At 40.9% G+C, this 26,756-nt stretch overlaps 1 protein-coding gene across 6 annotated transcripts in view; it reads left to right on the top strand.

Annotated features, from left to right (window-relative positions):
• The window catches only part of MRTFB (myocardin related transcription factor B), a 179,010-nt gene that overhangs the window by 94,198 nt on the left and 58,056 nt on the right, over positions 1–26,756 (top strand). The window contains exon 1 of one of the 6 annotated variants that reach the window (XM_016191043.2): positions 23,535–23,915. The exons of the other annotated variants lie outside the window; for them this stretch is intronic. Within the exon in view, the coding sequence (XP_016046529.1) occupies positions 23,795–23,915 (121 nt within the window). The 5' untranslated portion in view covers positions 23,535–23,794. Of the gene's footprint in view, positions 1–23,534; positions 23,916–26,756 lie in introns of those variants that run through there. 6 annotated transcript variants of the gene reach the window in all.

The raw sequence follows: 26,756 nt of genomic DNA, 5'->3' as shown, positions 1-26,756 counted from the left end.
CATAATAGGACAAGCTTCTTAATTAAGCCTTGATTCCAACAGAACACTTAAGAGATGCTACCAATTAGATGGCTTGATTAGACCACCATTCTGCCTCTTTTGTTAGGAGGTTTGCCATGTCAGCTTACTCAACTCTCCCAAAAGGGTATTTTAAAATGGTCAAGAGTGGAAATGTAGGCACCTTTTTATTATTAGGAAACATTTATTAAGTGGTCTCTGTCATCCTGAACTAATTTTTAAGTTGTAAGCATATTGTAAAGTACATCGTTGGCAGTTCATTCAAAATGCAGTACATTTTCATGAAATTGAAGACTATATACTTTCTAAAGTGGTTCTCTCTACTGTAAACAAAAGGCTGCTTGAGAGTTATTACAGTTACTAGTCGACAAGGAATCTGGTTTTGAAATAGGGCTGTTGAGTCAAGCCCAGAGCCCACTTCAGTGCATCAGAGTATGGTCAGAGGCCACATACAACCTGGTCTCTTCACTGTGAATGCAAATCATGGTAGATGTATCTCATAGGTTATGAGAGGTCATGAAATAAGGCATCTGTGTTCATTTACATGGCATATTATAAGCACTCAGCTTGAAGTTACAGTTTCCCAGCATGCTTGATCTAAACTACCAGAGCAGAGGCATTGTGCTCAGTTGTGAGAGCTCCTGTCTGGGTCTAGACCCTGTTACCCCACTTTGACCAATTACTTGTCTTCTCTTTGCTTTGATTTCCTCATCTGTAAATGGGGGAATCACTCTGGTGCTTGCTTCATAGGGTCACCATGCATGTGAAATGAGTCCAAAGTTAGGAACTTAGGATATGGTGGGCACATAATGAGAATTCCATAACTACTTGTTCTTTGTATGTATATTTTGGAATTACACGATTTCAACTCATACCAGCTGAATGTAGTTTTTCAGGTTTTCCGCCATGGGTTTTAGAACTTAGTATTTCCTTCAGTGACTCCAGTGATTTCTTTTTTTTTTTTTTTAATTGATTTAATAATGATCAAGACCATAGGATAAGAAAGGTACAATTCCACACAATTCCCACTACCAGAGTTCCGTATCCCATTCCCTCCCTTGAAAGCTTTCCTATTCATTATCCCTCTAGGAGCATAGACCCAGGATCATCATGGGGTGCAGAAGCTAGGAAGGTCTGGCTTCTGTAATTGCTTCTCCACTGAACATGGGCATTGGCAGGTCGATCCACACTCCCAGCCTGTTTCTATCTTTCCCTAGTGGGGCGGGGCTCTGAAGAGGTGGGGTTCCAGGGTACATTGGTGAGGTCCTCAGTGATTTCTGCCCTCACTTGCCACGGAGTTGTTGTTTTTTTTTAAGACATCAAAATAACATGTGGTTTCTCAGTCTCGCCTTGTACCTTCATAATATTTGAAGAAAAGTTTTATCTGATTAAGAATGAGAGGGCCAGTCTAGTAGGCACAGATTTCCCATGAAGTTTGTCTCTCTCGTTGGTACTGCCAGTTCCCACAATCCTAGCATTCCCTGGGCATCAGTCAGTGTCTGCAAGGAATGATTTTCAAATATTAAAGCATGTGAAAAGACAAACAGGCCAAAACTCAGAGCTCTCTAGGGACCAAGACCTCCAGAACAGACTCCATTCTGACATTTTCACAGGCTGCTGGAAGGAATTCCAGTAGGGTCATTCCTTTTGGTAAACTCCTAAGCAAACTTCTGTCATTGAAGACTGATTTATAGATTTTTCTCCTCCTCATGTACTTGTTCTGAAGGAATTAAGATAGTAGATATGGTCACTAGACTCCTTTAAGGCATTTTGTACATAAGATAAGTAGTATACAGAAGATTTCTGGCATTTTGAAGTAATAAAACAATCACTTGTTACATTCAAAGAGATTTCTAGCTCTGAGTGTTCTTTTAAGTTTTTTCTTTTTGATTCCAGGAAATCTATGTCATGATCACATCTCTCAAGTAATTTTTTTCATTATGAAATAGTTACTTAAGAAAATTGATTAAAACTAGAAGTATTTTTAAATCAAATATATATTAAAATCCATAAATGTATGTGGGATTTGTTTCACACTGACCTTTACAATACATAAAAACAAGTTATTTGTTGTAGAATATTCTGAAGTCTTGGTGTGCCTGTTGCTTGGGAGATGCCTTAAAGCTCTGGGGGTAGGGCAGGTCCATAAGTCGTTTCTCAAATCATCAAAAGTCTCTTAAAACATTTTGTTTATTATTATAAATTTCTTTTTAAAAAAAGAATATAGTGTTAAAAATAGAAGGGCTGAACCCTCGAGATTTAGATCCTGGACAACCTAAAGAAACGAGTAGTTGGGATTTCTCTGGCATAGTCACCCTCACATGTTGCCTCCCGGCTGCCCCAGCCTAAAGTCAGTGAGTGGCATGTGTAAAGCTCCAGGGTCAGCAGCATTCTGCCGGGCCACGTTTGGAGAGATTTCCTGTCATTTGTTTACTTTTTTCGTTTGGTTCTTTTCGATGACATAATCCTTTAGGTAAATGTGCAAAGCTTTGTCTATTAAATAAGGATCCACAATGATAGTTCTTAATGATTTGATGATCCTTTTATAGTACTCCCATATATTTTTAACCAAAATAATACTGATGTGTGACCTCAACCAAGCCTCCTAAGATTAGCAGTAAAAATAAACTCATTGTATCATAGTCTAGTAGCCTATCAGAAACCCAGAATATCTTAGAAATCTCCTCAGTGAAATATAATGGAAACAAAAGTGAATGGCACTGGATTGTTGTATCAAATATGTATGATGGAAAGATACATGTGTTTGTTACTGAGCCACTAACAGCAAAGTGATATTTAACAAGGCATGCTCCTAACATGACAATGTAACTTTCTAATGTAATTTCCAAACACAGGTTTTTCTGTGTTAGTCTTCATTTTTCAAAGAAGCAGATTAAATAATGATTTGTTTCCAAACTACGGAAGTCTCTAACGTGTCCATGATTGTCTGCTGGCTTGTTTTACGTAGAAGTAGGGTAGCTATTTGATTGCAGAATGCTTTCTGAACCTTCAACAGAAAAAAAAAATGCCTATACCTTCAAAACATCACATTTGGATAGCCAAATATTATAATCTGGTGGGTCTTTAAAAAAGAAGAAGAAAAATTTAAACTTATACCAACCAAATCAACTTAGAATTGAAATTTTCAGAATTTAAAGAAATCTAGGAATCTAAACTATTAATTTTAGGATCCAGCAGTTTTAGAAAGCCCTGTTTGGTGTTTGTTTTCTTCACTTATTACACTGAACTATTTAAATTATACTCTTCCATGAAGACATATGAATCTCTTAAGTGACCAAATGTTTCCATTGAGGACAAGCTATTTTATAAATGCCTGTTAGACCCAGTTGGTTTGTAATGTTAAGTGTCTTAGAGCTTTCCTGTTTTTCTTGTTCTATTATGTGGAAAACTATGCTAAGAATCTATGTTTGTAAATTTGCTCATTTCTCCTTTCAGGATGATTTTTGCTTTGTGTGTCTTGAGGTTCTGATAGGTGCTTTTTTGATGACTTGATATCATTACATTATGAACTTTTCCTCCATTCTTAATAATGATCTTAACCTAAAATTCTCTTTGTCCTACTAATATAACTCCTCTAAGTTTCTGATGTTTAGCACTGAGTAGTATCTTTTCCTTTGCTTTTACTTTTTAACATACCTATAACTTCTATAGAAGGGATTTCTTGTAGATATCATAGAACTAGATCTTTTTTTGTCTTACTTTTTTAAGTTTAAATCTTTCATTTAAGTCTGAACTATAGCTTACCACAGCTTTATTTTCCTGCCCTTCCTAATCTTGAAAATATCTAATCTAATAAGCTCTTATAGTAATAAGCAGTTGTAGTATTTTGATTATTTCTGGATAAGGTAATTGTTGATATTTCTGTTGTATTATCTGTTCCTGTGTAACAAATAACTTCAGGCCTTACCAGCTTGATGAGAGTTGCGTTTTGGAATCTGCTGACTGCCCCACTCAGCACCTGGTGGGGGACCTTTTACTTAGGCCAGTTGGAGCTTGAATATTCTCTAACTTTGTATATACGTTGGGAATCCTTTTGCTTTTAGTTCCCTGATCATTTCTTCCTCAGCCTTGTGAGACTTTTTTCTCTGTGCAGATATATCCTAGTGCTCAAAGACTCAAAGGTACCATGTGAGATTTGTAGAGCTCTTTCTGTATAGGTCTCTTTGCAGAAATCTGTCAGGCACCTTCCAGCTGTTTTTACCTCCCAAATCTCTCATCTGTGTCTGCTCAACTCAGCCAGCATAACCAGCTCTGTTGTTATCCCTCCTTCTACCCCTGTCTGGAAATTGCCTCCAAGCAGAAGTTTAAGGCTTCTTTTGTTTAGTTTTGTTTTGTTTTTTCCCCCAGGTCCTGCATTGTTGGTTACCCAGTGTATGCAAGCAGTTGTTTCGTATGTTTGGCATACTTACCTAGTTTCTTACGGTAGGAGATTGATTGATATTAATTATCCTTTGTCATTCCATCACAGCTGAAAAATGAGAATCTGGAATTGGGGTATCTACACAAGGCTTGTGCTTTACCACGGAAACACATGTCCTCTCTAAGTACATGTATCTTCATTTCCTGGCTAAACTAGAGCAGCCTTGCTTTTTATTTCGAGATCCCCCTAACACCCAGCTCTTGCTGGGCACACCAAGTTGCTCCTGAGTTTTTCTAGCCTCCTGATTTTTTGATCAGTGAATGAGTGAAACCAAATTGTTGGCTAAAGACAGAGGCTGCTAGTTACGATTGTCAGGTAACTTCTCAGCTTTGCTGTTAACACAGAATGATAAAATTGGCAGAAAATAGATCATGTTACTAGAATATAGCTCAGCTGGGGGCCGAGTTGAGCACACATACTACCATGCACAAGGACCTGGGTTCAAGCCCCCACTCCCCACCTGCAGGGGGTTGCTTCATGAGCAGTGAAGCAGGTCTTTCTCCCTCTCTGTCTTTCCCCCATTCAATTCCTCTCTGTCTTATCAAATAAAATAGAAAAGAGGGAGGGGAATGGCCAGTAGGAGCGATGGATTTGTAGTACAGGCACCAAACCCCAACAATAACCCTGGTGGCAATTAAAAAAAAAAAAAAAGAATGTAACTCAGCTATAAAAAATGAAATCATGCTAGTTGTGATGACCTGGATGGGACTTGAAGAGCTTATGCTAGGTGAAAATAAATTAGAGGGGGAAAGATTCTGGTGATTTTCCTCATACATGAAGTAGAAATAAAGCAAGGGAGAACAACAACAAAAAGATGAATTTTGAATATAGAACTGAGGTTTCTAAGGGAGAATGGACAGAGGACAGAATAGAGGAGGTACAGTGGACCGTGTGCTGGCCATGGTGTGATCACATTTACAGCCATATGAATACATTGCCCTAAACCATAGTGTCGTAAACCAGTGTCACCTTAGTAAAAGAAATAAAAGTAAAAATGTGTGTTGGGATCTCTTGGATCACTTGGAGCCAATAGCGGTGGTTTGGTTATTGCTTGGCTATTAAAAGTGTGTGCAGGACAAAATGGATGGAACTGGAGTTGACTGTTGTAAGTTTAAGAAATTAAAATGGTAAAAGACAATTATCAGGTACCTTCACTCGTGGAATTTAAATAACTAAAACAAATTAACTTAAAAAACAACAGTGACTGAATCAATCTTGGACTTTAAAAATTGATGGTTAGGGCTGGGTATGGGTGGAGGGTTGTATTTGGTGTGATGGTGTAGGAACTTTGTTGCTTTGTACATTGGTGTGTGTGAGAGTATTCTCCTGAAATCTTGTAATATTGTAAACTAATGTTAAATCAATTGAAAGAAATTGAGAAAGAGGAAAACAGATTGATTGGTCAGAGAGATATAGAATAGGCACAAAATAAAACAAGCCTTCCATTATTGACATTTCAAAAAAAGGGGAGAGATTATACAGTTGACTCAAAACAATGTGGGTTTGATGGACAACAGGTCCACTTCTACTCAGATAAATAGGTAAGTTTTCAGTGCATTGCTGTACATGCATTTTCTCTTCCTTATGAGTTTCTTAGCAGCATTTTCTCTAGATCTATTGTGAGAGCAGACAGTATGGTAAACGTGCAGAATAGATGTTAGTCAGCCATGCTGCCAGTAAGACTTCTCGTCAGCAGTAGGCTACTAGCTAAACCCGGAAGGAATCAGAGGTCAAAAAACTATTTATTTTTTACCTCACAGCATTTCGGCACCCCTGTCCCTCGCATTGTTCAAGGATCAGATGCATATTACTTTTCTCTTTAACTAAAGGAGTAATTGAATTATTTAAGGAAAATTGTCTTTGCCCTCTACTTGATTCTGATTCAACTTTGAAAACAAAAAAGTCAGCCTTTAGAAGAGATAACCAAAGATTACATTTTTAATTAATTTTTTATTATCTTTATTTATTTTATTGGATAGAGACATCCAGACCTGCAGGGGGAAAGCTTCATGAGTGGTGAAGTGTCTCTCTGTCTCTCTCTGTCTCCCTCCCTTCTCTACCACTCCCTTCCCTCTCAATTTCTGCCTGTCTTTATTCCATAAATAAATATTTAAAAATGTAAAAAAAAATTAAATTAAAAAAAGAAACTGTGAGCGACGAGGCTAGTGTTCATGACTATATTTTGATTTTGGAGGGATTATGCTTAAAGCCAACTTAAATGTCAGATAGAAGCTTCACAGATTCTCACCCTCTGATCCACAGAACTTTGAAGAAGGCTCTTTGTTGATGCAAACTTTTGAGTGGTACACTAGAAATAAAATATCCCTGAGATTATTTGGAAGACGTGAAAACAGTTTGCTCAAATCAAACTCTCTGCAGCTGACTCTCCGTACTCTGTATTTTCTGCTTTACCCGGCGCCCTGTGGCTGCAGGTTCCCACCTCTGTCCCCATGGCCGGCCTCATTGCCCATCTGTGCCCTTGGGTGGCCATTTCATGGGCACCGAGAGCCCGGGTGGTTAGGAGACAGTTGCAAATGAGGCTTGCGTGTCAGAACTGGCTCCAGAGATCTAACGGGGTAAAGCTGAAACAGCAGGAGTACATCCTCGTTGGGAGCCATCAGGATCAGGTTGGCTTTCACCTTTTTTTTTTTTTTTGAGACTAGAACACCATCCCACCACTTATGTTGTATTTGTTTTTGTTTTTCTTGTATTTATGATGCTGGGGATTGAACCCAGGGCTGCATGCACACAAGGCGTGCACTGTGCCGCTGAGCCACCTTCCCAGCCCATTGTTCTTTCTTGATCCGGGTGACCTAGTGATACCAGAAACACAGTGAATTAGACACTGTGGAATAAAAGAAAAGCTAAAAAGACAAACAGCATTAAAAAAAATAAAAAGATCTCTCTACTATGAGAGAAGGGGAGAGAAGAGAGAGAGAAAGAGGACCAGAGCACTGCTCCGCTCTGGTATAAGGTGGTGCTAGAGATTCGGCCTCTGGCCTCTGGGCCTAGGCACGCTTGGTGCAGTCTCTATGCTCAGCAGGTTGCAGTTTGGAAAATTAGAATTGTTGATAATCGTGCTGTGTATTTTAATATCTATTATGTTTGGTTTCTACCAAGTATGTTTCATGCATGCAATTCCATTTTATCATCCTATTATTAATAATGTGTAAAGTATTTTAAATAAACTAGTGCAGAATCTTTTCTAAAAGAATTTGTATTTTTAAGCTACACGCTTTCTAAGGTATTGCTCCCGCCTGTGCTTTTTTTTAGGGAATATAATCATGTAAATTATATACCGAACACATTTGACTTCCTTGATTACCTTGTGTGTTCTTACAAAAACAAACTTTTTTTTTTTTAACTTATGCCCTTTTAGAGTACAGCCAGTCAGTGTAAGTGTTTTTGAATCTGCTTACAAGCAGGGCACTGTGATGGATCTTTCCATGTATTTGTGCTTATTATTACTGCATCCGATTCTGTTGATGAATCCTGGAACTCAAGCTGGCAGCTAGCCAAATTAAAGTATTCAATTCTGTGAGCAGAGAGAGATTTCCTTCGTTGAACAATAAGGGCCTTTTACCTTACTATTAAGTAGGTTTGAGATGCTTCCATTTTATAAGACCTGTGAGCTGAGAGCCAGAGAGGTTAGTTTATGGACAGACATTTGTGGATGACCATAAAGCTAACCATAAGGTAAGCAAAAAAGAGTGTTATGATCAGAAAATACTTTTATTTGATAGGTTAAATAATTTTTTTTTTGCCTCCAGTGTTATCACTGGGGCTTGGTGCCTGTACTACAAATCCACTGTCCCTGGAGGCCATTTTCTCCATTGTTGTTGTTGTTAGGGCAGAGAGAAATGGAGAGAGGAGGGAAAGACAAAGGGGGGGGGGGGACACCTGCAGACCTGCTTCACCGCTTATGAAGTGACCCCCCTGCAAGTAGGGAGCCGGGTCCTTGCTCTTTGTACTATATATGCTTAACCTGGTGCACCACCACCTAGCCCCTAAATAAAGGTGTTTTTTTTAAAAAAAATATTGCTTTTTTTCCCCTTTTGTTGCCCTTTTTTAAATTATTATTGTTGTAGTTATTATCGTTGTTATTGTTGTTGGCTAGGACAGAGAGAAATGTAGAGAGGAGGAGAGAAAGACACCTGCAGACCTGCTTCACCACCTGTGAAGCGACTCCGCTGCAGGTGGGGAGCCGGGGGCTCAAACCGGGACCTTATGCCGGTCCTTGCGCTTCACGCCACGTGCGCTTAACCCTGCGCTACCACCTGACCCCCCCAAAAAAAACTATTGCTCTCTTCTATAAAGAAAATAATTGCAGAAGGCATAAATAATTGCAAAAGGCATAAATCATATACAGCCAGTGTTAAAATGTAAGGTTTTGCCTGAGCAGAGTAGTTTAAGAGCCGGTTGAGGATTGGGATAGTCACAGTCTGCCTCACTGAGTCTGTACATAGCATCCCCTCCTGTTTTCAGCAGACACAGTGGGTGCTTTCTGGACACTTCTCACATGGGATTTCCTACAAATCCAGGAAAGTAGACAAGCATGCTCAGTGTTCTCTTATGTCATATTTCCCCAAACACTCTTCTCCGGTGTTGCTGCAGTAGGAAGATTATGACTGAACACCTCGGTAGTTCTTTGCATAAGTAACTCTGGTCCAATTTATGTCTCTGTTCACTCTAGCGAACTACTCTATGAAAGTTCTCAACTACATGAACCAGGAAATTTTAAAAATTCTTTTAGTGGGAAATTTCCAAGTAACTTTTTAGTTTCTATTAAGCTTTAACAGATTTACTGGTAAAACAGAGGGCCTGATAAAAGGCTGTTTATTCACATCATAGAATTTAACACTTAAGTACTAAGTTCTGGTTTTTCTATGGAAAATATAGAAGTAGGCGTTTTTTGTTCTTCAAACTTCTATAGTAGGGTAGCAGTCTTTACATGTTCTTTTTAACTTCTGACCTTAGAGCACTTTGTTGGCCTATAAACTAAGAATCATTTGTGAGTATTTTGCAGACATGTTTAAATATGTCAGCATGTCTCTCATAAGAATAAACACATTCTCCTGCACCGCAGTGTACTCACCACCCTCCAGAGGCTAATGTTAAGGCGGTAGTGTGTTTAATATTCAGCCCACGGATATGTTTTACCCACTTTCCCCAGAAGTGCTCTTTGTTCTTCAAACCAGGACCTAATCAAATATCAGTGTGTTTAGTTGTCATGAACCTTTAACTGCTTCCTTTAATCTTGAATAATCCCCCTACTCAGGTTTTAAAGACTTAATTGTTTTCAGAGCAGCTTAAAGTTTATAGCAAAACCGACACAGGGAACCAAGAGTTTCCCTTATGTCCTGAACCTTCTCCACCCATTGTCAGTGTTCTCACTAGAATGGAACCTTTCTTATGCCACAGTGAACACAAGATAATCACGGAAAGTTCATAGTAAACATCAGAGTTCACTGTTGAATCTCCACATCCTGTCTGTACCACTGATGCCAAACAGTATTTTCACTGCACTAAACACCGTCTGCTCTGCTATTTCGTCTCTTCTCTCCTGCACAACCTCAGCAGCCACCAATCTTTTTCTTGTCTCCATCATTTTTGCCTTTCCAGAATGCCATATAGCTGGAACCATACCGTATATACCCTTTCTAGATTTACTTTTGCCACTTAATAGTGTTTTCCAGGTTTCTCCATGTCTTTCCTTAGTCGCCCATTTCCTTCTAGCACTGAGTAGTAATATTCCACTGTTTGAATGTACCACAGTCTATTTACTGAAGACACCTTGGTCACTTCCAAGTTTTGGCAGTTGTGAGAAGAAGCTGTGATAAGTCTCTGTGCAGGTTTTTACACAGACATAAATGTCAGCTCCTCGGAGTGAATACCCAGGAAGATGACTGTTGGAACCTATGAGTTTGTGACTTGTTTTGTGATATACTGCCAAGCTGTCTTCCATAGTGTACCATTCCGCATTCCCAACCATTATGAAAATCAGAGCTTAAGTACTAGGAGGTTGCTTAGCAGGCAGGGCGCACGCCCTACCTTGCAGGAGGTTCTAGGTTCAGTCCTCAGCATCATGTGGGAGCATCAGGGGAAGGTCCACGGATGGTGGAGTGGTGCTGTGGTCCCTCCCTGAAATGAACAGAATAAGCTCAGTCCAGAAACAGTGGCATCTTGCATTCGTGTGGCCCCAGCACTGCAAAGAAACAATTTCATTCAATGAATAAAAATTGTGATGACATTTTGAAGAATTCAACCCAACTATTTTGCAAAATTTCCCTCAGTTTCGAATTTTCTCTCCCCCTCCATGAGGGAGTGTAAATGTTTCACAGTCCAGTTGTTAACACACAGGTACGACTGCTCATCTTCCCATGATGGGCAGTTTGGAACTTTCTGACTCTTTGTGATCAGCTCAGGTTGAGCAATTTGGTAGGACAATTGCAAAGTGAATTATATCCTCAGTAAATCACATCAGGAGATATATGACATTTTGTCCCAGTATGAGTGATACTTAGTTTAACCACTTGTGTTTGCCCTGCCTCCTTCTCCTACATAAGTGTATCACTTATTTTCTGCAATTAATAATTAATTGCAATATAATTAATTACAAAGTAGTGTGTGCAATATTACTTTTGAGAATAATGAAATGCTTTTCCCAGACACCTCTCACTGATTATTTCAATGTTTATTCCGTGAGTAAGTTGTTATAAGGGTGCTTGGTGTTGATGAGGTTTTTAAAAAAAATTTTGTATTATCTTTATTTATTTATTGAGTAGAGACAGCCAGAAATAGAGAGGGAAGGGGGGTGATAGAGAGGGAAAGTCCGAGAGACACCTGCAACACTGCTTCACCACTCGTGAAACTTTGCTGCTGCAGGTGGGGACCAGGAGCTTGAGCCAGGCTCCTTGCACACCATAACATGTGCTCAACCAGGTGCGCCACCACCCAGCCCCTTGATGAGATTTTTCTTAAAGGCCTAAATTCAGGTCAGTAAACTACTATAAGGATACTTGGGATTGGTAAGATTTTTTTTTAATATCTTAAATTGAGGTTGAGAATAGTCCTGTAGTCTTGAGGAAGATTACCAAAGCTAGAGGATTTCACTATCAGATATCAGAACCTATAGATGGATAACCAGTCAGGTCAAAAGAACAAAATAAAGAAATTAGCAAAAGACAATAATCTGACATCTCCTTTGCAACAAGCTGGCATGTATCTTGCAGAAGGGAAAGGATGACCTTTTAAAATGCCATAGGGAAGGTCCACTTCCAGCCTTCTGAGGGTTCTCCAGACTGTTCCACAGGATTAGGACCAGTTTACATTCCCACCAGCAGTGCAGGAGGGTTCCTTTGTCTCCACAACCTCTCCAGCATTTGGTGTTACCGTCTTTCCTTTTTTTTTTTTTTCCTCCAGGGTTATTGCTGGGCTCGGTACCTGCACCATGAATCCACCGCTCCTGGAGGCCATTTTTTCCCCTTTTTGTTGCCCTAGTTGTTGCAGCCTCGTTGCGGTTATTATTGCCATTGTTGACGTTGCTTTGTTGTTGGATAGGACAGAGAGAAATGGAGAGAGGAGGGGAAGACAGAGAGGGGGAGAGAAAGATAGACACCTGCAGACCTGCTTCACCGCCCGTGAAGCGACTCCCCTGCAGGTGGGGAGCCAGGGGCTCGAACCGGGATCCTTACGCCGGTCCCTGCGCTTTGCGCCATGTGCGCTTAACCCACTGCACCACCGCCCGACTCCCTTACCGTCTTTCCTGTTGATATTCTCACTGGGGTGAAGTGGCATCTCACTGTTGTCTATATTTTTTATTTTTTTGTTTCTTTACTGGTGGATTAATAGTTTACAGTCAACAGTAAGATATAGTAGTTTGTATATATGTAGCATTTCCCAGTTTTCCACATGACAGTTCAACCCCCACTAGGTCCTCCACCATCATGTTCCAGGGCCTGAACCCCCCCCCCCACCTCAGTATCTTTTACTTTGGTGCAATATACCAATTCCAGTCCAAGTTCTGCTTAGTGTTTTCCCTTCTGATCTTGTTTTTCAACTTCTGTCTATAAGTGAGATCATCCCATATTTATCCTTCTCTTTCTGATTTATCTCACTTAACATGATCCCTTTAAGCTCCATCCAAGATGGGGTGAAGAAGGTGAATTCACCGTTTTCACTGTTGTCTTTATTTGCATTTCTCTCACTGTAAGTGACTTGAAGCATTTTCCCATACATCTGTTGGCCTTTTGAATCTCTTCTTTGGTGAATATTCTGCTCATATCCTCTCCCCGCTTTTGGATGGGTCATTTGTTATTTTGTTACTGAAATTGGTGAGCTCTTTATTTATCTTAGTTATTAACCTTTTGTATGATGCAGGTAAAGATCTTCTTCCATTCTGTAAGGAGACTCTTTGGGTGCTGGTTTCATTTGCATGCAGAAGCTTTTTAATTTGGGTAATCCCATTGGTTTATTTTTGTCTTAGTCTTCCTTAGTCTTGGCACTGTCTGTTCTGCCCCATTGATCTCTTGATTCTACTGCCAGTACCACATTCTCAACTTCACAGTCAGCTTTGAAATCAGAGTGGAAGTCTTCCAACTTTATTCTCCACTTACAGTACTGCCATGGACATTCTATGTTATTTACACTCCATTTCAGTTATAAAGTCAGATTCTTTTTTAATGCAGAATTATGGCCGAGTTTGTTTATAATTTAACTGGAGGATGAACTAACAGCTTTTTTTGGTATGATGTCAGTTTTGGGGTTTTTTTAACAGCAAAAAGTTGGTTTAATTATCTGCATTATTTTAGAAAGCTATTCTTCATCTGCTAAAAATACTGCTTCTTTATTATTACTGAGCAATGTCCTGCCTTCAGTTGTTTCAATATTGAAGGAGAACCTAGTATACATCCCCTTCCAGCAGTCAATCTTGCCATTCATGACTGACAGTTACTGCCACCGAGCTGGCACACACTTTAGGAAATGTACTCCCTGCTGACTCATGGGAGGAGTGGAAAGGCCTTGTTCAAGATCCTAGAGTACGCCCCTCCATAGGCTGGCTGGAGATCCTGACGCTCCACCCTGTTCAAGTGCTCACATGGCCAGCAGCCTCCTTTGGAGAGCAATTGATCATTGGTGGTGTTGCTGTCCTTCTGGGCTGCAGCCACTTAGCTGTGTGCAGTTTAGTGCTTTAACAGCTCTCTGTGTTCAAGAATTTGCCCTGCTTTTTTTTTTAGACTACTTTTAGACTATGCAAATTTCGCAGCCATTTCTCTTTATTCATTTGAAAATATGTCTAGTCTCATAAAAACCAAGGAGTTGTACTTTGTTGTGTTATTTTCCTAGGTTTTTAAACAACCTTCCTTATGAAAGGTTGTTTACACATGCATATAACTCCGGCTGTTGAGGGTGTCTCACTTTGGCTTTCTTTTAAAATATTTGTGCTTTTATATTCTGTGTATAGTCTTTAATGTTGTGGCCAGACAATGTTTCTCCTTGACAAACTTTTTGGTAAAGTTTTCTTACTGTTCCTTTTTTTTTTTTTTTCCTCCTGGTCCTCTTCCTTTTAGAAGTTCTCGTCTTCCTTTACTAAAAGCCTGGCTCCTCTTAAGTTGTGTATCTAATGTTAAAAACAGAATAAAAACTCAATGTTTATTTTTGAAGTGTGTTTTCAACATCATTGTTTAAAAGTCATTGTTTATGCTCCTCTGTTTTGCATTTTCTTTGGTACCTGTGCTATGTAGGTACATAGCCTATTTGTTCACTTGCAAAGAGATTGAATTAGTAGACTGTGAGGACCCAGTTCAACTGCAGGCATTGCATGCAGTGTTGCTTTCTAGGGTTTTACTTCAATTTCACACAACTCTCTAGCGCTTTTTAACTTTTGCTTTATAAGCAGCAGTTTAATTATTACACGCTAAGTCAAGTGTGTCAGAAGCCAAGTTCAGTTAACAAGATCTTTCTGCATACTTCAGTTGTTTCATATCTTTGTGTGTGATGCACTACCACTTGTGAAACACTATAAATACATTGCGAATCCATCTGTTAAGGTATTCCCTAAAATTAACTCTTGTGGACCAAGTGGTGGCACACGTGGTTGGCCATTCACATTCCAGTGAGCACGGACCCAGCTTCAAGCCCCTGGGCCCCACCTGCAGGGGGAAACCTTTACGAGTGGTGAAGCAGGGCAACAGGTGTCTCTCTGTCTCTCTCCCTCTCTATGGCTCCCTCTCTTCTCATTTTATCTCTGTCTCTATCCAATAATGAATAAATAAAAATTTTTAAATGTTATAAAAAAATTAACTCTTGTGAAGACTCAATAGTGTGTACTTTGAACAGATAATTCTGAGCTTCAGAATTCTGGCTAGTTATTTTACTTCTGGGCTATCTCCCTTCAACTGTAAATTGAGATGAAGTGCAAAAAAAGAAAAATATATTTATATGTATATCCATACACTAGAGTTGTTGAATGACTTAAGTAAAGTTAAACAAATACAATTCTTGGGCAGGAGAGATAGTATAATGGTTATGCAAAAGGACTTAAATGCTCGAAGCTCCAAAGTTCCAGGTTGAGTCCTCTCTGCCACCAAAAGCCAGAGCAGAGTATGCTATCATTTCTCTCTCCATCTCTCCTCATTCTTCTTCTAGCGTTTTCCCTTCTTCCGTAGCCAGTCAACAGCGTCAGGTTGAGCCTGATAGACTGGCTTAAGGATCCCAGTTCAAGCCCCCGGCTCCCCACCTGCAGGGGAATCACTTTACAGGCGGTGAAGCAGGTCTACAGGTGTCTGTCTTTCTCTCCCCTTCTCTGTCTTCCCCTCCTCTCTCCATTTCTCTCTGTCCTGTCCAACAACGAACGACATCAACAATAACAATAATAACCACAATAAGACTACAACAACAAGGACAACAAAAGGGGGGTAAATGGCCTCCAGGAGCAGTGGATTCATGGTGCAGGCACTGAGCCCCAGCAATAATCCTGGAGGCAAAAAAAATTGCATAACTTACTTGCCAAATCATAGAGAATGCCGATAGTGTGGAATAATGTATCAGTCACTTCGCAGAAGAGTGTCAGAATCACATGAGGTATGGTTGTGCTGGTTTTGTAAAGCATCAGCATATAGTGAATTGCTGACAGGTCTGATGAAATAACTTGCTCATTGCTTCTCATTATAATAGAAGTACATATTCACTTACCTGGAATTATAGTATCTTAAAATCTGTTTAAGTGATGTACATACAGGCTTTTACTATGTGGACACTTTAGACTATGAAACCAATATACTTTGAAGATTCACTTTATTTCATATGAGACAGGGTTTTATAGGAGAGAGAAGAAGAGAGAGATGGTAACCAGAGGACCACTCTGGTCCATGTGGCATAAGAATCAAAACTGGGAGCCTCAGACATTCAAGTTCATTGCTCTAACAGCTGAACTGTTTCCCAGCTAGCTATTCAGTAAACTTTAATATTCAAATGGGACATTAGGATTTTACCTTTTTTCATAAATGTAGTGCATGTCCATTCTAGAATAGTTTTTTTTTTTTATTCAGAAAGATTTAAAAAAGCATAGCATGTAAACACAAGTCCTACTGCTCAGGAAATTTTGTTTTGTTTTATTTTTGCATTTATATCTTTTTCAGAAAAACATACTGGATTACCCATTTCTGTGGGCTCCTTTTTCTCCTCTCACCTTATAGTGAACTTTTTTCCATTTTATTAAATATATCTCTAAAAATGAAATTACCTCTCACTCTGGCTCATTATTTTTATTTTGAAGCCATTATTTCATTATGTTTCAGTAACTGTACCTGTGTGCCACCATCTGATCACTTACTTGACTAACATTGAGATAGGGCTGTCCTGTGGTCCTGGAGGTGGTGCAATGGATAAAGCACTAGACTCTCAAGCATGAGTTCCTGAGTTCAGTCCCTGGCAGCACATGTATCAGTGATGTCTGGTTCTTTCTCTCCTGATATCTTTCTCATTAGTAAATAAAGTCTTTAAAAAAAGGGGGGGGAGTCAGGTGGTAGTGCAATGGGTTAAGCACACATGGCACAAAGCGCAAGGACTGGCATAAGGATTCCAGTTTGAGCCCCCAGCTCCCTACCTGCAGGGGAGTCACTTCACAGGTGATGAAGCAGGTCTGCAGGTGTCTATCTTTCTCTCCCCCTTTCTGTCTTCCCCTCCTTTCTCCATTTCTCTCTGTCCTATCCAACAGTGACGACATCAATAACAATAATAACAACAACAACAATAAAAAACAAGGACAACAAAAGTGAAAAATAAATAAATAAATATTTTAAAAAAACACACAGGGCTGGCCCTGGGCTTTGTTGCTCTTTAGTTAAAAGCTGGGATGGTTGTGATTGCACATGGATTGTCTTACTCATTAATTCATTCTCACTCCAGAATAGATTTAGATATTGAATGGCAGAATCATAGACTGAAGAATTCTTTCTGAGTTCTTAAGCTTATATTTCCAGTGGTTTTCTAAAACTGTGACACCAATTTGTACTCTTAGGGACTGTAGTTGGTAGTAGCCACAGCATTCTTGTCTACCTGAAAAGTTATCAATAAAAAAAAAGAAAAGAAAGGGAGTCAGGCGGTAGTGCAGCCGGTTAAGCACACGTGGCGCAAAACGCAAGGACCGGCGTAATGATCCCGGTTCAAGCCCCCGGCTCGCCACCTGCAGGGGAGTCACTTCAAGTTTCTTTCTGACTGTATCTAGTCTAAGTACCTGTGACAATTCTGTGATCTGGGGCCCAGGCTGTGAAGAAAACTGCCATCTAGCTGCCTGTGCATTCACTTGTGTCTACCCAAGGGCCTAGCAAAAAGCACCAAGTCACGGCAAATGAAAGGAAAAGGGCATCTACTCGTAATCTCTTTGTGTCCTGCTTCTAATTATTTTACTCATTGCTTCTGAATGCTCTTATATTTGTTGAAACAGTGTCCAGTTGGTAATGGCCTCGGGTCTTTTCTTACTGAAGTCTGGCTTCATCACAGCGAGGATCTCTTATCAGCAGTTGTGTCAGCATACGTCGACTCTGCCAAGGTTCTGTGCAGGTCCCTGGAGCCGTGTTTGTTTCTCTTGCAATTCCCTGAAGCCTTTCTTGGGTTGCTCCAAATCTCTAAGCCATGTAGTTTTTCTCACGCTTATTAGATATATGTGCTTGGGGTAGTGGGAAAACTGACTTGACTTATGGCAGGCGCTTTCATAAGAAAACTGCTCTTTTGGGTGAGTTCACACAAATATTGTGGGAGTAGATTTATCATAGCTGAAGTGACTTTAATCACCTGTCATTGGAAGATAGATATCACTCATGGCAATTGAGCCAGACAGCAGTGAAGATGACGTAGCAAGGACAAACCTACTAGAAAAGCACTTCGTATGATGACCATGGGCTTCCTTTCTTCCTCAGAAAACACGAGTCACCTTCCTCCCTCTGTCCTTAACCCAGTCCAGACACTCAGGGCTCAAGGCAGAGGCCAGCGGAGAACCTCAGAACCTGAATGGGGTGAGGAGATGTTGACATAGGTTTGGCTACGGCAGTGGCAGTGACAGGGTGGACAAGGGTATCCATTCATGGGGAGCAGAAAAAAATGAAAGACAACATGTTCTCTGCCGGGCCGGAGAGCCAGCTTATTGAGTAGGAGGTGTGTTCTGCCATGTACTTGGCTGAGGTTCAAGTCCCAGCACTACATAGGAGGTGCTGTAGCACCAGAGGAAATTCTGGTGTCTCTCCCTCTCCCTAAGTCTCAATAAGAAGTAGCCCAGAGAGCTCTGACCGTGCATGCATGAGTCCACAGCTCATGAAAAAAAAAATCTCACTGTAGGAGAATTACAAATATAGAAAGAAGTGAGAGTGAACTTGTAGTATTATGTTGAAAATGGAGGCATCAAGATGACCTCTTGTTTTGTTTGTTTGTTGTGTGTGTGTGTGTGTGTGTGTGTGTGTGTGTGTGTGTGTGTGTCCTCTAGCTCCATCTGCAGGGAGCAGTGACACAGAACAGCAGTGGGGCCACTTGGCATTCAGACCTTGGTTTCTTAGCAGGGCAGGAAACGTAAAAGATACACCTGGAGCATCTTGTACCAGAAGCAAGCAGTGCTCAAAGAATGATAAATTATGACAAGAAGAAACTGAAGCCAGCTGGAAGGGACTCCCACTGGTCAAATCCTGGATAATTTGAGCATGAAAATAAATAATGATAGGCACGTGTTCTAAGCCATTGAATAAAATAGCAATCTGCAAGTGTGGTGCTATAAATAGTTAGCATAAACCAAATCAAGAGAATTCTCCTTACAGTAGGATATACCACTGGTAAATGTAGAGGAAATGGTAGAATTTTCAAAGTCACCACTTGGCAACCATCATAATTTGGTCCCACAAAATAATTACCACAAAGATAGCAATCAAACTGTGTGTGCCATCTGAAAGCATGCAAAGGCCACCATATCACTTCTGTTGTGTTACTCTCCAAATGCCTAACCTGAATGCAGTTGTGAGATATGGCAGGCACTCTCAATGTGTTGTTTTCGCCGGGCTGGCTTCACAGGCGGGTAACAGACGACCCATGGCTGGGTCGTACGCAGTATCTCTTTATTCATGCAGGACGCAGTGCAATCTATACCAAGCTAAGCTAAGCTAAAAACTACAAACAATCTTGTCCTTATAAATATACTAGCCCAGTAGGGTGGGAACAGGATGCGACGCAGAGAGGGTAGAGAGAAAAGTGACTGGTGAAAATCAGGGTATGACAAGGAGAGGGGGCGGAGCAGGCAAGAATTCTACCACTGAACCACCAATGCCCTGGAGGGAGGGTGGTGCTTGTTAACAGAGGTTATGTAAATAGAATGCAGTGGTTATGTAAATAGAATAGTGTTAAGCAGGGGGGATTAAACCAAATGAAGCAGAAGAGGTTTTTAGAAGTAGAATTAAAAGCATACCAACATCAATGTCGAGTAATTCTATGAAATAACTGGTCCATCAAGGCCGGGCAGTAGCACAACAGGTTAAGCGCACAAGGCTCGAAACGCAGGGACCAGCATAAGGATCCCAGTTCGAGCTCCCAGCTCCCCACTTGCAGGGGGTCGCTTCATAGGCGGTGAAGCAGGTCTGCAGGTGTCTCTCTCTCTCTCACCCTCTCTGTCTTCCCCTCCTCTCTCAGTTTCTCTCTGTCCTATCCAACAGCAATAACAGTAATAACAATAACAAGGGCAACAAAAATGGGGAAAAATGGCCTCCAGGAGCAGTGGATTTATAGGGCAGGCACGAAGCCCCAGTGATAACCCTGGAGGCAAAAAAAAAAAAAAATGACTGGCCCATGATCTTTTCCCCCCAGGGTGGGTGTGTGTCCATCCATCCATCAACCCAGAGCACTGCATTATCATGTGTGATGTTGGGCACTGAGCACAGGGCCTTAACTCAGATGAGCAATGTTCTCTGTAGAGTGCAGAGTCACCTCCACATAGACTTTAAAAGTCAGGGGACTCAGGAAAGACTGATGAAAGAAGGCTACTGAAACTCGATAACTCACTGTCATTCTTCATTAGAAGCCCAGTGTACTAGCCACTGTGCCACAGGGCCACCCTCTCACTGCCATTTGTAATCCTTGGTTGGAACCCTTTTCTCCTAGGTGTATAGGGATACATGGTAGAACTTGAGTAGTCTGTGGATGGTAGTCTGTATGTCAGTGCTAAGTCTTGATATCAATTGTGATATTGCAGTTATGCAGGAGCACGTTTTTGTTTAGAAACCACGGGACAGATCACAGACAGTAAAGAGTTAGCATGTCAGAGCTTCCCACAGAGGGAAGAAAATGCCCTTTGAGTTTGAATTATTTCAGATTTTCAGAAATAACAAAGTAAATTATGTGAGCATATTCGCCATTATAGAAATTACTAACAACAGATGAGTGGCTGAGCAAGTTGTGGTATATATACACAATGGAATACTACTGTTTTCAGCCAATCTTGGATGGACCTTGAAAACTTCATGTTAAGTGAAATAAGTCAGAAACAGAAGGATGAATATGGGATAATATCACTCTCAGGCATAAGTTAAAAAACAAGATCAGAAGAGAAAACACAAGTAGAACCTGAACTGGAATTGGCGTATTGCACCAAAGTAAAAGACTCTGGGATGTGGAGGGGGGGGAGAATATAGGCCCAAAAAGGATGCTAGAGGACCTAGTGGGGGTTGTATTGTTATATGGAAAACTGGGAAATGTTATGCATGTACAAACTACTGTATTTACTATTAATTCCCCAATAAAGAAATTAAAAAAAAAAGAAAGAAAGAAATTACTATTTCCGGGAGTCAGGCAGTAGCGCAGTGGGTTAAGCACGCATGTGGTGCAAAGCGCAAGGACCAGCGTAAGGATCCCAGTTCAAGCCCCTGGCTCCCCACCTGCAGGGGAGTCGCTTCACATGTGGTGAAGCAGGTCTGCAGGTGTCTGTCTTTCTCTCCCCCCTCTGTCTTCCCCTCCTCTCTCCATTTTTCTCTGTCCTATCTAACAACGACATCAACAACAACAAAAAAGCAACAAGGGCAACAAAAAAAAGGAAAATAAATAAATATAAAAAATTTTAAAGAAAGAAATTACTGTATCCTTTAAAAACTAAAAAAAGACTTTAGCTAGAAATCTACTGCAGAACAATGTGTTAAAAGACCTTTTTAATATTTATTGGATACAGCCATAATAATCTCAATAATCCTTAAATATCGGATACAGCAATAATAATCTTACAGAAGATCCTTAAAACCCTTATAAATCCTTATTTATTTAACACACTCAACTCCAATTCAACATACACAGAGCAAGTAAAGAATTTTAAAGTAGCTGGAATAGCTATATAGCACTTATGTTTTAAAATGTACAACCTAAAAGCAGTTGAGCCACATTCAAAAAGCAAGATCCTGAAAAAAGAAGGATATTAACAGTTTATTGTTTTTGTTCTTATTTTTCAAAGATAAGATTCTGTGTGTTAGAGCCAGGCACCATTCATAAGATGTGTGTTCTCTGACAAAGTATTTGATTTTTCTAGGCCTCAACTTTTCTATCAGGAAATCAGGATAATAATGTTGAACTAACAGATTTGTCAAAAGGATCAATGAAATTATATGTGGAAGCCAGTTAGATTGTGGTACAAAGAAAATCCTAAATCAAGTTGGTTCGGGAAAAGTGAAAGCATTTTTACTGTTATTAAATAACTGGCTTCTTCTCCCACCCCACCCCCCACCTTAAGTGGAGTCACCAGGAAGCTAAATCAGCTATAACCTCTACTGTTTAACCCATCACAAGATTAAACTAAAGTCTCAAAATGGAACTGTATTCTTTCTAGAGAATGGTAGGCATTGGAGTGCAACCCAAAAAAGACTTGAACTTTGAAAAACTGAGACTTTGGTTAAATACCAGAGATGTCACATACATGCTTTGTGATTTTTGTCCAGGTTTATGAAATGTTTCTACTGTAGACACAATTGTAGGGCTGTTAGAGCTTAAATGAGATAAACTTCACAAAGCATGTAACAAAATGAATTTAAAATGTCTTCAAAAGAAGTCATGAGTATTTTTCTTCCTCCTTTAAAGGTGCAGGTACAGTCAGTTTAGAAGAATAACAGCCTTAGCATGCAAAGATCATTTGAGGGCATTTTTGAGAAACGAGATAAGCCCTTTGCCATTTGTTCCCACAGAGGATGGACACTTGATGATGGTCTTAGATTGCTTCAGCAGGAATTTCGGTTGACAAGAAGCATGCCATGTACTATGTAACCCCATTCTCAGAGAAGCTTGGGAAGGGTCAGTAGCTGTCATCTTAGAACAAATGCAGTTCTAGTGTACACCAGCCTTGGAGCCAGAGAAAAAGGATCAAATCGTCAGGTGTCCATCTGTTCTTCACTGCTCAAGAGAATATTGAATTTTCTGGCTGTAAAAATGTAAGCCTTTATTCCATAGAGAGGTCACGTGCACATTTTCTCTAAAGAACATTTAGTTCTTCATCTAAAAGTAGTAGTAACTCTTGGCCACTGATATAGAAGTCTGAGGATTTTCAAAACACGTTTCTCTTGCGCTCTCTCCTGCTTACTCATCCAGTCGTGCATCAAGTATTTATTGAGAGCTCCTAATATTCCAGGCACATAAGTGAGCAAAACAGATCCCTCATGAAAGAAGGGTCTGCGTCTCTTAAGAGCAGTAGCATACCCTCTAGCAGGTTTTGTGAGAGCTCTGTGCAGGAGAAGAGTGTACTTGGTACTCAGGAGAAGCAGATTGGGGGGACCAGCTATAGAGAGGTGCACATCTGGCCTGGGTACGAAAGCAGGCTTGTCTCCCTGTACCCGTGGAGATGTCCTTCCAGTGGTAGCCCTGAGTCTATGGGCAGCTGCCTTGATTGACATAGAGCTCACATGATGTTCAACTTGGTCTGGTTGCTGGCTGGGTCTGACATGAAATAGAAGCTTCTAATACACAGGCAGAGATTTTTTTTATTTATTTATTTCCCCCTTAGAACAGTCATGGCGATGTTAACTCACTAGCCAACTAGTGGCACAAAGGGAAAGTGCTCCCCAGGTCTGAGTGGGCGGGCACGGAGGCTGCAGCTACCCTCCCCTTCTGATGCCTGAGCCCGGCTCTCCTAGGCAGAGCCCCACTGCAGCCCAAGCATGCCACAGAAGAACCCTGGTATCAAAATGCCTCTGTTTTCATCCAGATGCACTAGTGAGCATGTTTATTCAGCGTGGTGTCCCTGCCGGGATAAGACCCGCTTCCTCCGGATGCCCTAGACTGCCATTTGTTTTGCTGGAGAACTTAATGTGTAATTAATGTGCTGTCTGCTTGATAGAAAGTATTTCCATAGCCTGTGGCTGTGTTTATAAAAAGCCAGAGAGAGACCACAGGCAGCAATTTGTCTTCTTAGGTATCAGCAAAGTCTTCTCTTTTTAACAACTAGAGGATTTATTTTTAACTGCTTGACTCAGTGTGTGTCAGATGATTCGGACCATCAAGCTGCAGATTGAAGTCTCCAGCGCGGGGGAAGCTGGAATGGCAGGGGAAAGGGGGCTGTCTGGGAAAAGGGGTGGGACCTCAGCATCATGCCTCAGTAACTCTGCCTCCCAATGTGGGAGAGAGTTTGGGCTTCCCGTGGCAGGAGTGTATCCAGGAGCTGGAGGGGAATGGCTGCCTGAGGCTGCCGAAAAACCCGCCTGCCCGCGGTTGGGGCGTCGTGAGGAGAGGACCCGAGACCTGGGGACTGGAGTGTGCTGAGTGCCCGGCTTCTGCAGTTCCCCCTGTTGAGCTTTCCTCCTGCTGGACGCTGCCTGCCTCCGGAAGCCTCTCACCATGATCGATAGCTCCAAGAAGCAGCCACAGGGCTTCCCGGAGATTTTAGCAGCTGGGGATTTCGAGCCATTAAAAGAGAAGGAATGCCTTGAGGGCAGCAACCAGAAGAGTCTCAAGGAAGGTCAGTCTGTCTGTGGACGCAGGGCTGAACTGCCAGATCTGTCGTCTTTGCATTTGTCTCTGCATGGGTCTGCTCTCTGCTCTCCTGTGCCTTCCACCTCCCAAGTTCCTGCTGCTCTGGGTAGCTCTTCTCAAGCTCCATTAACTGATAGAACTCCCGGGATTGTGTGGCAACTAGCAGAGCAGGGAGACTTGGGAGACCGGTCTTCCTGGAAGGGAGAGCCTTCCAGGTTCATTTTGTTTATTTTCCCCATCTTTTCTGACCCCTCTTCCTTTTAGGAGAGGACATTTCCTTTTCAGTATTATTCAGAACATTACTTCCTTTAGGTTTACAAACATTTCATTACAGACATTTAATTTTTTTCCAATTAGCATGTTTATGGCTTTTCATGTTTAAATCAAGGAAGGTAGCTAGCTCTTAATTCTATCTTTAGATGGCATTGCATAATCATCTTTGCTTTTTTTTTTTTTTCCAGAAAGCACATTGTGCTGTTTTATAGTTCCTTAACAAATTAAGAATAAGCTTAGGAATTGTCACTTTCTCGCTAGTGACTGCATAGGCCCCTCACAGAATGATGTAGGAAAATGGCCAAAGGTGTGGACATCGCTGTCCTCTGTCCTGCCGTCCTGACTAAGTGTGGCACGACCTGTGTGGTGGTGTGCTTTATTATAGCAGCTGGAAAGGAAAAAGGAAAGAGAGAAACGCAAAATCTACAGAGAATAAGTTTTTCCTAAATGTGAGACGTGAAGGTTGCTCCCCAATGCCTGTTACATTTGAAAACTGATTTTCTTGTCTCCATTGGAAGGGTCCCCACACTAACCCCTCCTGATTTTTATCTGCATTCAGCGCCAGCCTTTAGCCTCCCCAGCCCTTTTCTCTCTACTCGCTTGTGCAGATCTAGCAATCCTGAGATAAATGTAGTCATCCACTAAAAGCAATCTGAACTTCTTCCAAAAGGATTTTCTTCCCTCCACCCCAGACTTGTGAAATATGAAACTGTGACAATAGGCTGTTAGAGATTTTAAAAAATAATTAGGAACAATTGTTGGACTTGATAGAGTTGAACTACTTTTGGATATGGGTAGGAAGAAAAACATCAAGATCAAAACAGCGACACACAATGAAGTATAAATAGCTGTTGCCGGGAACCAGACAATGGGGTCGCCTCTGCTTGTGCACAGCAAGCCTTCTTGTGGTTCTTACAAAATCAATACCAGTGGAGTTTTTTAGGCCACATCTGGAGATTCACTACAGGGAATTTAAATTTTTTTAATCATTAACCTAAAAAAAGTTTCAGAATTATCTGTGCATCACCTGAGTCCAAGTTCTCCTGTTAGACTACTATTAATCCCACAAATGTAAAACAATTTTTGTGCTGCCTAGAAAGCAACTAAAGTAGAAGAAATGGGATAGAAATAAAAACATGAGGCATAGCAAGCCAGAATCAAAATATAAAATCAAGGTAGAAGAACTGTCAGCAGGGACAGCACCATAGAGCTGGAATGACCTAGGTGGTTCCTAGTTTCCTTTCCAAGCTGCTGTGGCTGTGTTTTCCACTTGATGTCAGAAGAGCAAGGGTGGGAATCTTGATGAAATACACGTGGGACTACATTTCGGGCACCCGCAATCACCACTTAAACCTTACTCTGCTCATTTTTACAGTGAGGAAAAACAGTGTAGACTGCAGGAGCCAGGTGATGGCTCACCCAGCAGAGCATGCTATCATGTATAAGGACCCAAGTTCAAGTCCCCACTCCCCACCTGCAGGTGGGAAGCTTCACACGTAGCAAAGAGTGCTGCTGGTGTCTCTCCTCTATGTGTATCTACCTCTCTATCTTTTATCCTCGATTGGATAATAAAAAAGGGAGGAAGGGAGACAGGAAGGGGAAGCAACCACCAGGAGTGATAGAGTCATATAGGCACCTAACCCAAGCAATAACCCTGGTGGCAAAAATAATTCAATAAAAACCTCTAGAGAATTGTATTTTCAGGAGATGCCTAGTTTAATGCCAACTCTCCTATTTTATTAATAATACTTTGTTACTTTTCCCTTGTATTCAAATTTTGGTTAAAAAAATTTTTGTATGCATTTCTAAAATGGAAAAGTAATCTGTCCTGTAGAAAAAGAGGTAAGTTCATAGGCATAATAAGGTAACTGGAGAAAGCTTACACCTTACATATTTTAAAAAATCCGCAGAGATGATTAGAGGAGAAAATTCATTTTTCTCATTGCTGTTGCACTGATGGGTTTTGCTTTATCTCTCAACTGATAGTATTTCTACTCACTTTCTGCTAGAGATAGAAATGAGAGGTGAAAGGAAAGCTGTCAAGGGCAGTCTGCTACCTCAGACTGGTTAGTGAGACTGAAGGAAGATAAGACCAGTTTTAATTTGGATAAGAAAAAAGAAATTATTCAGAAAGCTACTTTTTCTTATTCGGAGTGTTAAAGTTAATGAGAATAACTTGATTCCTGTGCTCGATTAAGTCCCAGGATTCACTATACACACATACTGCTTGTGTGCACTCGTAGGGTACAGCTTTGGGGCAAGTCATCTGCCGCTAGGCATGGGTTATTCATCAGCTGAATCCATCCATGAACATTTGATTGATAAGGCAGCACTAAAACACCCTGGGGTATAATTAGATCCTATGCTGCTTTGTCAGGAGACAAATATGTGAGTGTTCGGGATGTCTAATGCTTGACACCTAGCATGTTAAGGCACACTAATTAGAGATACTTCTTGTGGTTGGGGGTAGATAGCATAATGGTTATGTAAACAGACTGTCATGCCTGAGGCTCCCCAAATCCCAGGTTCAACCCCCCTGCACCACTATAAGCCA

This window comes from Erinaceus europaeus, chromosome 15 (assembly GCF_950295315.1).
Source record: "Erinaceus europaeus chromosome 15, mEriEur2.1, whole genome shotgun sequence".
NCBI classification, from domain to species: domain Eukaryota; kingdom Metazoa; phylum Chordata; class Mammalia; order Eulipotyphla; family Erinaceidae; genus Erinaceus; species Erinaceus europaeus.
The sequence above is the reverse complement of the archived record's forward strand: the minus strand, read 5'-3'. Positions and strand labels throughout refer to the sequence as shown.